Source organism: Leptinotarsa decemlineata, unplaced genomic scaffold (genome assembly GCF_025532065.1).
Source record: "Leptinotarsa decemlineata unplaced genomic scaffold, Ldec_3_MD MMD2_tig00026317_RagTag_RagTag, whole genome shotgun sequence".
Lineage (NCBI taxonomy): Eukaryota > Metazoa > Arthropoda > Insecta > Coleoptera > Chrysomelidae > Leptinotarsa > Leptinotarsa decemlineata.
In genome coordinates this window covers 149,546-163,262 of record NW_027412686.1, presented here as the reverse complement: position 1 = coordinate 163,262, position 13,717 = coordinate 149,546, and the positions used below count along the sequence as shown (strand labels likewise).

Sequence of the window (13,717 nt, the reverse complement as noted above, 5' to 3'; positions counted from 1 at the left end):
AATTTGTTATAATATGCACATTTGTTCTTTTACAAGGATATAATTATATAATAATATATAAATTTTGTTAAAATGTCTACTATTACAAGAATATGTTTGTTTCTATCATTTGTTGTTATTAAATCAGTAATAAAATCCATGGCAATTCCTTCTAATTTGTTGGTGGTAATTATATTTCTTGGGATATTTGTATTTACAAAATTTTTTCTCTTATAAATTTTACAAATGTTACAATTATTTGTTAAATCTTTGGTTATTTGTATATCTTTTCTGCAAAAATAATTTTCCCTAAACAATATCTATACTTTTCCCACTTCAGGATGACCATTATGTTCATGTAAATACTTCAATATATTATAAGCTAATTCATTACTGATTACATATAGTTCCTGATCATTTATGATCTTTATCCAAATACCATTGGCTTTTTTACATTTAATTATATCTTTTGCTTCTAATTTATTTTGATCTTCTATAATTTCATTCATTGAAAATATTCCCTGTTGGTTCATTAATATATTTACACCAATTTGTAAAGTTCTTTCTCTTTTTACTTTGCCATCTGATCTTGTTAATGCATGTATTATTATATTATCTCTACCTTTAGTATGTTTCTTCTCAAGATCATACTCTTGTAAAAGTAATGCACCTCTGTATGTTTACTATTATTGTAATATTTTAAATGTATGTTCATATTAGATGAGTTATTTATTTATTTTACTAAAAATTTTGTTGATTTGTAATTTATACTTCATTATTATTACTCTGTACCTCATTCGTAGCGTGTGTCCGTTGTATATTGTTTAGCTGTCTGATTTCTTCTACGCTTCTACTTCTCCTATGTCTGTACATGTCATCATTTCTTTCGTCATCGCAATCCCTATTGTCTCTGTAATTTTGTCTGTCTGTACTATTAGCTCTGTGTCTGTATGTATTATTATTGTTGTTCCTATTATTATTGTTATTATATCTGTTATTATTGTTGTTATAGTATCTGTTATTATTATTATTATTTTCTCTATAATAATTATTTCTATTTCTATTATTATTATTGTTATTATTAAAATTCATATTATTGTATCTATTATTATTTTGTGTTCTATTATTGTAATATCTGTCATTTATATAATTATTATTATCATTTCTGTTATTATTCTGTCTCCTATATGATTGATTGTATTGATTCCGATTATTATAATTATTATCCCTTTCTCTATTAGCATATTCCTGTCTATTATTATTTTGATTGACCCTATTTTGAAAATTATTGTAATTGATTCTTCTTCTTTCATGTGTCATCAAAAATTGACATAGACTATCCATATCTTTAAAATTGTACAGCATCATAATCTCCTCTAAATTATTGTCAAAATGTTGGATTATTAAGTTGACTATATATTCTTCAGTAAAATTGCAATTTAAATACTGTGGTGCACTATATATTTTCATAGCATATTCATGGTAAGATGTTCCTCTATTTGAATTGAATTTTCCCCCCAACAATTCATCTTTTATTAACTTTTGTTGGGAAGGTCCCCAGAAATAGCTCAAAATTTTATTTGAAAATTGGTCAAAATTGGTCAATTCTTTATCTTTATTTGTGAACCACAATAATGCTTCTTCCTGCAATTGACTTCCAATAAATTGGAAGCCAAATTTTCATATTTACTTGTCATGAATTCTATGAAAGGTACTGGATGTTGTCTTTTAATGTTTCCATTGAATATTAATTCATTTTCATTACCTATAGCTATAATTGGTCTTATTGATTCTTCTCTATTACTTAGGTTTCTCTCCGTTTGTTTTATTTTATTGTTAATATCAATTACTTTTTCATTTATATAATTTTCATGTTCTTTAAACTTTTCTCTAGTTAATTTATTTTCCCTATCTATTTTTTTATTCAAGCCCACTCTATTCTCTCCTTGTATTTACTTCTTGTACCAATCCTTCTTCTACAATAGTTATTCTTCCATGTACCTGATCAATGTATTCTTTACTTTCTTTTCTATGATCTTCCACCTCCTGTGAAATTGTTTTGACCTTTTCTTCAATAGTCCTTGTATATTCTGCTAATTCTTGTTTCAAATTATTATGGTTGATTTTAATTTCTGTTTCTGACTTCTTTACATTATTTGTTTGTTCATCAATTTTTCCAAATAACTTCTTCATCTCTTCATTCCTTTTTCTTTCCAATTTTTCCATTTCTTCTTGTCTTACTCTTTCCAATCTTTCCATATCTTCTTTCCTGGTTTCTGTTTCTTCTTTTCTCATTCTTTCCAATTTTTCCATATCTTCATTTCGTTGTTTTTTTTGAATTTTCATTTCTTCTTTCCTCAATCGTTCCAGTCTTTCGAACAATTCATTCATGTCCACCGGTGTTTGTCTTACTGGTTCTTTCATGATGGTATCTCCTATTTCCTGCTGTACCTCTTCCACATTTTTCTCAGTAGTCTGTTCTGGCTGTTGGCTCTTCTTTGTTTTTCTTGTTTCCATTTTTCAGTAAATTTATTCAAATTTTATGTTATTTATCTATATATATTTTTTTTATCTCAACTTAGTGATTGAGCTGTTCAATTTAGCTGTTTATTCAAGCTGTTCAATCAAGCTCCGCGTTGGGCGACAATTTATTAAAAGATGATGATGTTGATATTAAATGATTTTTAATTGATTTGAGTTTCGTAAAATATATTTTTTTTTATTTTCATTATTATTGTTATTAATTTTTATGAAAATTTTAATCGGCTAGATTCTTACGTTGAGTTTAAATCCTATACCTCAGTGTATAGAGATTTTCTCAACCTCTCAGGTGGATTCAGGCAAAAACACAACAATTACTTACCAAACTTTGATTTTTCTAGTAGATTTCACCTGTGGAAAAATTTTGAGAAAGACACAATTGTTGTCAGGAAATATAGAACAGTTTTAATTGTAAAAGTAAAAATATGTTTTATTCAGAAATATATAAATTTGTCAATTGCCAAAAGAGAAATTCCTTAATTCTAACAAAGTCCTAAATCTACACCGAACTATTCAATATAGAAACATCGGACAAATGTGGTAATTGTCAGTTTATGAATTGCAGGTCACTGTAATTCAGCAGAGTCCAATTTCTGGTTTTGATTTCAAGTAATTTTTATTCTTAGTCAGTTCGTAGGTCTTTTCATTAATATATATATATATATATATATATATATATATATATATATATATATATATATATATATATATATATATATATATATATATAAACAAAGTTGAGAATCTTAGCGACTGGAGAAATGTACAGTAGAATGTTTAACTTTTTTCGTCGATTTATATGTTCAACTAATTGTTTTTTACTCATTTTTACTGTAAGTATGATTTGTAATTTTATTCATTGGCAAAAAAAACCCACAACTCAATAAATTATAGGCCCTGAAGAAGCTTCCCACTAGAAGCGAAAGTTTGGCAAAGTAAAGCAGAGTTTTTGATTTTTGATTTTTTTGATATATATATATATATATATATATATATATATATATATATATATATATATATATATATTGTTTATAATTGGTTTAAGTAAATACCTTACTTTTCTTCAATGCTGGTGTGTGTGTGGTGTGATATTTCTGTGAAGCTGGAACTCATGGATTTCTTACTCGATTTGGCTGAACAGGTAGGTTTTTCCACTGACCTTATTATTATTGCTAATCAGTATTCACTACTATTCAGTTTAATTCTTAATTCATGTACTTTATATAGTTCAAATTTTACGGAGAGAAAATTTTAGCATGGCGTCTCTTTCGTTGCCTCAAGAAGAATCTCCTTGTTGATAAAACAATTGAAAATCTATCTCGTTCCCCAGTTACCATCTATCAATTTTCACATATACATATTTTCAAATTCTTTTTCAGGAAAATTTTCTATTCTACTAATTTAACATTGGCTCTTGAATTTAGATACATTTTCCTTTTATAGTTTCGTACAAAAATAGTTAACCTCACTTTTATGTAAATATAAATATTTTTCATAAGCATCACTTCATGTCAGTTTCTAAGGAAGTTATTCACAATAATAAATTTTGAATTTCACATCATTCCTAAATAATAAAAATTAGTTTATCATGCCTTTTTCGTTTTTTTTATCACAGATGTTAATTTAATTTTATCTGACATTTCTTTCTAACCTATATCGGTTGTCAGTTTTTTGTATTTTGCTGCGTTTCAATGCAAGAATGTTAATATTTGAATTTCCCACTCTTATTATATACAATATATATATACAGGGTGTCTTTGCTGTATTTTTGTATCTGAATTCCTTCGTGATGTTTTTTAAAATTCCAATACACTGTTGTATTTCGAGTCTTTTCATAACTATATATATATTATATTATATTATATTATATTATATATATATATATATATATATATATATATATATATATATATATATAAAACGTGAAATATCTTATGAACATAAAAGGTGACTTGATAGTCATAAAAATTTTAATATTTATTGCACTTACCTTGTTATGAGAAGTTACTGCTACAGAGTGGAATAGAGACAGGATAAATATTGATCCATAAATGGAAGTTAAACCGGAGCATGTAACAAGTTCCATCTGTAAAAAAATATATAGTTATTAGCGTATCACACCATTATTTCGATTTATTACTGAGAGAGAGAGGGTGAGAGAGAGGGAGAAAAAAAAGAGAGTGAGAGGTATACAATTCGAAATTCAAAATTCTTAGGAAAGAAAGAATATTGTGTTCTCAAGAAATCATTCATGAACTACTTATTTTCGTGTTTGTTGGCTGAGGTGAACAGGTTTTTATGCCAGATGTTTGATACCAACTGTGATTGACATAATCGAAGGCGGTGGGGACTATTTTCTGCAGTACCAATATTTGCGTAATATACAAGAATTCAATGAAATTGTTATCTAAAATATGCAAAATAATGCTAACTTGGAGGTGAAAATGAGTGTGTTTCCCAAAATTTAGATCCAGAATTTTAGAGGGTACAAATTTATATCCGGATGAAAATGACAATGCATTCTGCTTAAGGAAAGAAATCAGCACACTGACAAATTGAAAATGAAAATTTCCCATTTCCTTCAATAGATTACTCTAATCAGTACTATTTTCTTCCATCGATATTGATAGCCAGTCAAGACGTATGAAAAACAAAGTGGTGTCCTTATTTAAGCGACACTCATAACTTCATCTTCTTCTTTACAGACCTTTCTAACACAAAAATTAGCCACGTACCTCTTGGTACACTGTTTTCGTTGATGGCAACTGCTTTGCCTATTGATATATTTAGTTCAGTCTCATTCCAAATATTCACCATTATTCTGTCCTCTGTACTTAGTAAGGGTCAATCTTGAACAAATAACGGAAATATGGTAGCCTGTAGCTACTTGACGTAATAAATAAAGAAGATTTGTATGTTTGGAATGTTTTGAGAATCTCCAGTAACGATATCGAATGACTATATAATGTGCAAAATCGCTCCATGATTTCAGAAAGAACATATAAATTGTGGCGGATGAAAGGATCACTTATCACATTATGTATGTTGTTGTCACATGTATTTACGATGAAGCTCATCTAGTTGAGACCTCAAATTGATGTTGTTTGTGCATTGCAAAATTGCATACATTTCAACCTAGAAGACTGATGTATATTGTGTACACACAGTAAATTCTCCACTCTTCGCGGTTTGAAACTTCAAAACCGAGATGTTTCTGTCGAACATGTATTTGGGTGACATGAGATCCGAGAACATGTTCGATGTTCATTTCTCCTCATATTCCGAAATTTCTATTCGTCCCGACCCCATGAGACTCGATGAGCTTTTCAGTCTGATTTGGTCCACCCTTGTTCCCCCATTATTACTAGATGTAAAAGGGGAAGGTTCAAGAGTGTCTCATTGCAGCTGAAAGAATGATTTTCATTGATCACGTTATTCTGCCACAACAGGCAAGTTTCTGCATTCTTCTCAGTTTGTTAATAGCGGTCATTTGTTTCGTCTTTGGCCACCAGACCATAGACGTATATGTCCACCATGGTGTAAAGCTAACACATCATGTCTGGTTCAGGCTCCCATATCTTTCCGTAGGTACGTCTGGCCAGCATCGATGCAACCTCTGCTTTTCTTTCAACTCTTTCTAGATGTTGGATCCAGGTGAGCCTCGGATCTAGTATCACACCCATACACTTGATCTCCCCTGACAGATTCATCACTTCACCTCGAAGTTTTTGATATCCTGAATATCCAGTTTTGGTAAATGCTACTATCATCGTATCCGTGGCTCATATTCAGTCCTTCTTCATTGGTTCATTTAGTTATAATATTCACGGCGTGCTGCATGCGTCTCTTCAAAATATTATCATATTTGCCCTGGCCTAGGAAGAATAACTCGTCTGCATACACCAGTATTTGTATCTATTATTGTCTAGAAGACGTAGTAACACTTCCATTGCAAGGTTTGATCAGAGTGGCGACAACCCCCCTCCTGGTGACAACCCCTTACCACTCGTCCACCACTCTTACATGACACTACCTGTATAAAAAGTTCTGTTGAGATGAAATCTCAACTAAAAATTCAACGTGTCAAAGTCTCTCAGGAACGTGTGTACGTATTTATATTTCATGTCGAAATTATTCACTTCACCGTTCAACTCGAAAAGCCGCCCTAAATAGTCCTGAAGATGAAATAATAAAGTTTAGAAACGTTGACAATTCAGAAATTGGTTTTCTTCAACATTTTTGACCGAATTCCCGCCTACTTGACAATAAAAATCATATTAAGAATCACACGTTGAAAGGTGATACCTCATTTCATTACTTCGGACTTCCATTATCTGATTTGATTTGTAGGTCAATCGAGTGCTTTCACCTATCCTCTCATCCCTCTCACCGCTTCATGGGTTTTGGCGGAAGCTGACCGTTTGGCGGGAGTTGGTTGAATTCCGTTAGATTAAAGGTTTCCATGTGTTGCGTATCTCTAAATGCGTTGTTCGACAACATGTATGCGGCTTCTTTGAATTTTCTCCTAAACCAGTGTTCTTCCTTGTGGATGATTTCGGCTTGAGCCCACTTGATGGGATGAGTTCAAACGACCAAACGTGCTCAGTTATTCCTGATTTGCTGGTTTCTCCTCGATGTATGTATTTTTAATGCCCGGCAATGGGAACTTTCAATGGCCTTTTGGTTTCGCCGATGTATGATTCTCCATACTCGCAGGGTATCTGGTAAATGCAATTCTTAGAATCGCAGTCCGCGTTTTGTGATCTAGTTTTTGTGAGACTGCTTCGGATAGTGTTCCCAGTACTCGTTGTGGCGGCTTCTCTTCTTGTGCAGCTCTTGCTTCTTCTAGCTATATATATATATATATATATATATATATATATATATATATATATATATATATATATATATATATATACCTATGGGTTCCACCATTTCACCAATTTTATCGAGTTTTGTTTTAGATGAGCTTATTGATGACTGTATTCAAAAATTATCTTTCCGTATTCCATTCATCAAACGTTTTGTAGATGATTTGATTCTGACCATACCTACAGATGGAAAAGAAGAAATTTTGAATGTATTTAATTCATATGATCTCAATATCCAATTCACTATTGAAGAGGAAATAAACAACTCAATTCCTTTCCTCGATATGAAGTTATTGAGATCAGAACAAAATATTATCATCACTGAATGGTACAGAAAACCAACATCAAGTGATAGATTTATTAATTACCATTCCTATCATCCAAATAAAATGAAAATCAATTTAATAAAATCATTAAAAAACAGAATCATCAAAATTACCCATCCCGATTTACGAAACCAAAGTTTGTCTAATTTCAGTAAAATTCTGATCCAAAATTCTTATCCTAAATCTTCAGTAAACAGAATTTTATTTTGTGAAAGAACAAACTTTCAAAATAATAATGAAGAAGTTGAACATAACAACGTTATACCTTCATTCATATATAAATCACTCCCATATATTCAAGAATTGACACCAAAATTAATTAATGTATTCCGAAATGATAACCTCAAAATATCTAAAACAAATGTCACTTCTATATCTAAATTATACAGTAAAGTAAAAGCTCCAATTTCAAATAAACAAAAATCCAATTTAATATACAAAATTTCTTGTATGGATTGTTCTAAAACATATATAGGACAAACATCTAGACCTCTAAGTAGTCGCATCACTTCCCATAAGAGCGACTGTAGACGAAATGGTAATTCTTGTGCATTAACAGAACATGTTAATTCGGAGGATCATAAAATGAATTTTGAAAATCCAAATATTTTAGATAGAGAAACCAATACAACGAAAAGAATATTTTTGGAAATGATACATATTAATAACGAAGAACATTCAATGAATAAACGAACTGATATTGATAGTCTTAGCAAAATTTACACGTACCTACTGAAATATGATAAAGAAAATAAAAAATCTAGTAATTCGAGTATCATTCAGAATTTTCCCACTTGACATTGTCAGCCAAAATTTTTATCAACTGTCATTTATTAATTTTTTTCTATCTGTTTTTGAACCATTTTATATTTTATTCTCACGTTAGTAAGTTCTCCATATTTATATAATTTTTACAAGATATATAATCTTATTATTGTAGTTGTCCTGACGAAGGTGTGAAATATACCGAAAGCTTGACATATAACAAAGAGTTTTCTTTGTAACAGCCCAGCTATTGACTGCAACCTCACGAATTGAATCGATTTATAGTTAATCCAGTCACTAATTATTCTGTTATATATATATATATATATATATATATATATATATATATATATATATATATCTATATATATATATATATATATATATATATATATATATATATATATATATATATATATATATCATTCGATAAAATCTCTATTTGTATATATATATATATATATATATATATATATATATATATATATATATATATATATATATATATATATATATAAATATATATACAGTCAAGCTGCTGGAAAATAATTCCATGAAACTCGATTGATTGGTCAAAACAACACCAACACTGACTTAGAAACTTTGCAAGTTGACTTGGGTTTCACACCAATAGGTGGTTAAACTTATGTTTCGCTTGCGTTTACGCAGCAATTTTATCAAGTACTCTCATGGTTTTTCCCATTTTGTCTTCAATCGAGGAGCGCCTGCCCGGTACTGACGATGCCCAATAGGCTGAAACAGCTGTCTACCGGTGGCCCTCAAATTGAAATCAATGTGGGAGTGATATGTCTTGGAATAATCATGTAGCTGGAATTAACGAAATTGCACGCATCCTTCGATACCTAACAAAGCATACCAGAACTTACAGTCACCGTAAGATCTCCGTTGGTATCTTCTAAACATTTCAGTCTTGAGTAAATGAATCATGTCAAATGGGACGATCCGACTATTATTAACGAAAATATGGTTCAGTGCCCTTTTGGTTGCCTCTTATGTTTTTTCTTTGTTGATAAATTCAACATATCTCCTTTCATTTGATATGCTGCACGTGACGATGTGACTATTATTGACGAAGACGCGGGTTCGTGCATTTCTGACATATTGCGCCATCTTGGTTTTTTCTTTGTCGACGAGTTCTACATTCGTTTCCCTTTCATTTGATGTGCTGCACGTTGAGATCCAACTATCATTAACAAAGATGTTGCTTAGTGTCAGTCTGACATACTGCGCCATATTTGCTTTTTCTCCATCGATGAATTCTGCATTTCTTTTCCTTTCATTTGACGTGCTGTACGTGACGATTCGACAATTATTAACGAAAATGTGGCTTTGTGCCCTTCTGACATGTTGCGTCAGATTTGCTTTTTCTCTGTCGATGAATTCTGCATTCGTTTCCCATTTATTTGATGTGCTGCACGTTGAGATTCAGCTATAATTGATGAAGATGTGGGTTAGTGCCCTTCTGACATGTTGCACCATATTTGTTTTTTCGTTATCGATGAATTCTGCAATTCTGCTTCTTTCATTTGACATGATGTACGTGACGATCCGAAGTTTTTTCAATGATTCTCTTTGCGATTCTTCCTATGCTGTTCCACATTAGGCGCTCGATATTATATTTTTCATAGTCTACATATTAAATCATTCGAAATGAGTACCCACATCGACCTGTTGCGACTAGTATAGCGAAAATAGGTTATGAGGTCCTTTTGGCTTCGTAAAATGAATAACTATGTTTTTTGACATCTAAACGAATCCATTGATGTTAAAATCATCGGAATCGGACGACCGGAAGTGAAAACCCGAAGTGACCTGTTTTTGACGGATTCGAAACCTTCTCACCCTAAGGAATCCAAAAATACCATATGTTTCAGTATACAATGATTTTTTTATTTTTTTGTCAACAAATTATGTATTTGGAATTAAACTTCTGCAATTACATTACACTCGTAGTTATTCATAACCCAACAACTTTTAATTTCAAATATGTTCAATGATTTTCTTCAAATTTGCAATTCTCTCTATGCTATTTCACATTGGACGCTGTATATTATACTTTTCATAATCTACAAATGAAATCATTTGAAATGAGTACCCACATTGGTCTGTTGCTGCTAGTATAATGAAACAAGGTTGAACGGTCCTTTTGAATTCGTAAAATGATTAAATATGTTTTTTGACATCTAAACGAATCCATTGATGTCAAAATCATCGGAATCGGACGACAGGAAGTGTGAACTGGAAGTGGTCGTTTTTTGATGGATTCAAAACCTTCTCACCCTAAGGAATCCAAATATATCATATGTTTCAGTATACAATGATTTTTTCATTTTCTTTGTCAATAAATTCCGCGTTTGGATCAAGCTTCTGCAATTGTCATAAACTTATAGTAGTTGATAACCCAACATTTTTCAATTCCAAGTTTTTTCAGTGATTTTTGTTGAATTTGCAATTCTTCCTATGCTATTCCACATTAGTCGTTGAATATTATATTTGTTACGCCATCTTTGTTTTTCACTGTCGGTACACTCTGTATTCGTGTCCCTTGCATTTGATGTACTGCACGTTGAGATTCAACTATCATTAACAAAGATTTGGCTTAGTGCCTTTATGACATGTTGCGCCATCTTCGATTTCTCTTCGTCGAACAATTCTGCATTTCTTATCCATTCATTTGACGTACTGTACGCGAAGATTCGATTATTATCAGCGAATATACAACTTCCCTCTTTTTTCTATCTGTTATTGAACCATTTTATATTTTATTCTCACGTTAGTAAGTTCTCCATATTTATATATTTTTATAATCTTATTATTGTAGTTGTCCTGACGTGTCCTGTGAAATATATCGAAAGCTTGACATATAACAAAGAGTTTTCTATATATATATATATATATATATATATATATATATATATATATATATATATATATATATATATTGAAAGGTCAAATTTAGTTGACTGGTTTATTATATAACTATAAATTATTTTTGATTTGGGTATTTCAGTCAATATCTGCGGGGTATGGAAATACTATTTTTTGTTATTCAAGCTTTCGGAAAGTATATTTTTCTCCTTTATCAAGAATATCTACAAAATAAAGATCATGTGAACATTATACAGCAATAGATATGTTACAAAAACTCACCAAAGTTAGTATGAAATATAAAAAAGGCATATAAATCAAAACATAAAACGAAAGTCAAATGCAAAATTTGACGTTGAAAATTTTGTTACAGCACCAGAGAAAATGTGATTATTATAATATTAACACATATAGTGAGTCAAATATTATTAGTAATATGATATTGAAATTATTTGTTCAATTTTATTTATCAAAAGTTAAAATATAATTGTAAATTTGACTTAAATTTTGTATTTCATTACTGATGTTAGATGTTGGAACTGGTTCTTGATATAGCTGTTCTCTGATTTTACATCTGAATTCTTCTGCCTCGATCTGATGAATATGGGAGCTGGTGAATTCCACTGCAGTTATTATTTCCAAAGTGAGCACAGATGATGGTGCTATGGCGAAGTTTATACCTTTCCTCAACAAGGATTCCTCTATCGGGCGGGCGGGAACTCATGTTAATGAAGTTGGCGGCTTCATAGTTGTCCTGTTTTTGGTCTGCATTTGAGCATTGTTTCCTCACCAACTTTCCCCACTTCCTGTTGTGGGTATTCTCCATGTCTCGTCGGATCTTTAAGCACGGGCTTTCAATCGCAGCAAAGATTGGTCCATGATTATCTTTCAAAGTCTCTCTTCTTATTTCTTCAAATCGTACCGTAGCATCCTGACACAGCACACAAGAAGCCCCGAGTCTGGTGGAGATACGTGGACAACACCTTCATAATATGGAATCATGGGAATGCAGAACTAGATACCTTCCTGAAGCACATCAACAACGTAAGTTCTTCCATCACATGCACAATGGAGAAAGAAGTCCACAACGAATTGCCATTCTTGAACGTATTGGTGAAGAGGACCGATGCGAAATGGGAAACATCTGTGTATCGAAAACCCACTCACACAGGACAGTATCTGAATCAGGAATCCAACCACCATCAATCGACTAAGAGAGGAATCATCAAAACCCTACTAGAACATGCTTTCGGGCTCTGTAATACAAAGGAAGGTCTCGAAAAGAGGCTATTGAAAGTTCGCATTGCCGAGCATAAGAAACACACAGTGAGGAGAAACCAGCAAATCAAGAATAGCAGAGCACGTTTGGATTCAACATAAAGTCAAGTGGGCTCAAGCTGAAATCATCCACAAGGAACAACACTGGTTAAGGAGAAAACTCAAAGAAGCCGCATATATGTTGTCCAACAACGCATTCAGCCAATCTAGCGTAGATATACGCAACATGACAACAGATGGAAACCTCTAATCAAGCGGAATTCGACCAACTCCCGCCAAACGGTCAGCTTCCGCCATAACCGATGAAGCGGAGAGACGGAGGAGGGGATAGGTAAAAGCACTCGAATGACCTATAAATAGTCAGATCTCGGAGAAATAAGTCCAGTTATCATCTGAAGACGATTGTGGATACTAACAATCGAAACGTCGTAAAGTAACTTGGTTTGGGATCTTCCAATTTTGAATTTTCATTTCTTGTTTATAATTTTTTATTTTTTTTTATTCCCATCTCGCGTTAATAGTTTGATTTTGTATTGTATTTGTATTTTATTTCATTGTAATTTCAGTTTTTTTCGCTCAATATGCTTGTTATTGTTTCAGATTTTTTTTTTATTTTCACAGATTTCTTCAGGTATTTCACATCAATTTATGTCATTTTAGACAATGGACGTCCGAAGTAATGAAATGCACAAGTTTCGACATCTGAAGGTTGTCGTTCGTAGGGGTGCGACAGCTGGTCACCGAAAAATCATATTTTTTTTAAACATATTCTACGCTTTGCACATCAGTCTTTGATTAGATTTCTCTGAAGTGGTTTGAAAACATTGCAAGTATGTTCCATTTCGTAGCAAATAACTAAAAATCATCACAGACAAAATATTTTATGGACATCCAACATGCTATTCGCTATAAAATTCCTGGCGAACGGAAGAAATGTATGGTCCTGCAACGCGGCCAGCGTTATAAGTCCGCCAGCCATCTAGTTGTCATACCCCATGGTTTTAAAAATAAATTCTCCAAGTTGGGTTCATGTCCGGTTTTCGAGTGGATGAACAACTGACCCTAATA

General features: G+C 31.8%; 1 protein-coding gene across 2 annotated transcripts in view; it reads right to left on the bottom strand.

Annotated features, from left to right (window-relative positions):
* LOC111511924 (follistatin-related protein 5) overlaps positions 1–4,629 on the bottom strand; it is a 673,378-nt gene extending 668,749 nt beyond the window's left edge. For both annotated transcript variants that reach the window (XM_074181896.1, XM_074181897.1), the window contains exon 1: positions 4,511–4,629. In XM_074181896.1, the coding sequence (XP_074037997.1) occupies positions 4,511–4,606 (96 nt within the window). In that variant the 5' untranslated portion in view covers positions 4,607–4,629. The remainder of the gene's footprint in view (positions 1–4,510) is intronic.
* Positions 4,630–13,717: the final 9,088 nt, after the last annotated feature.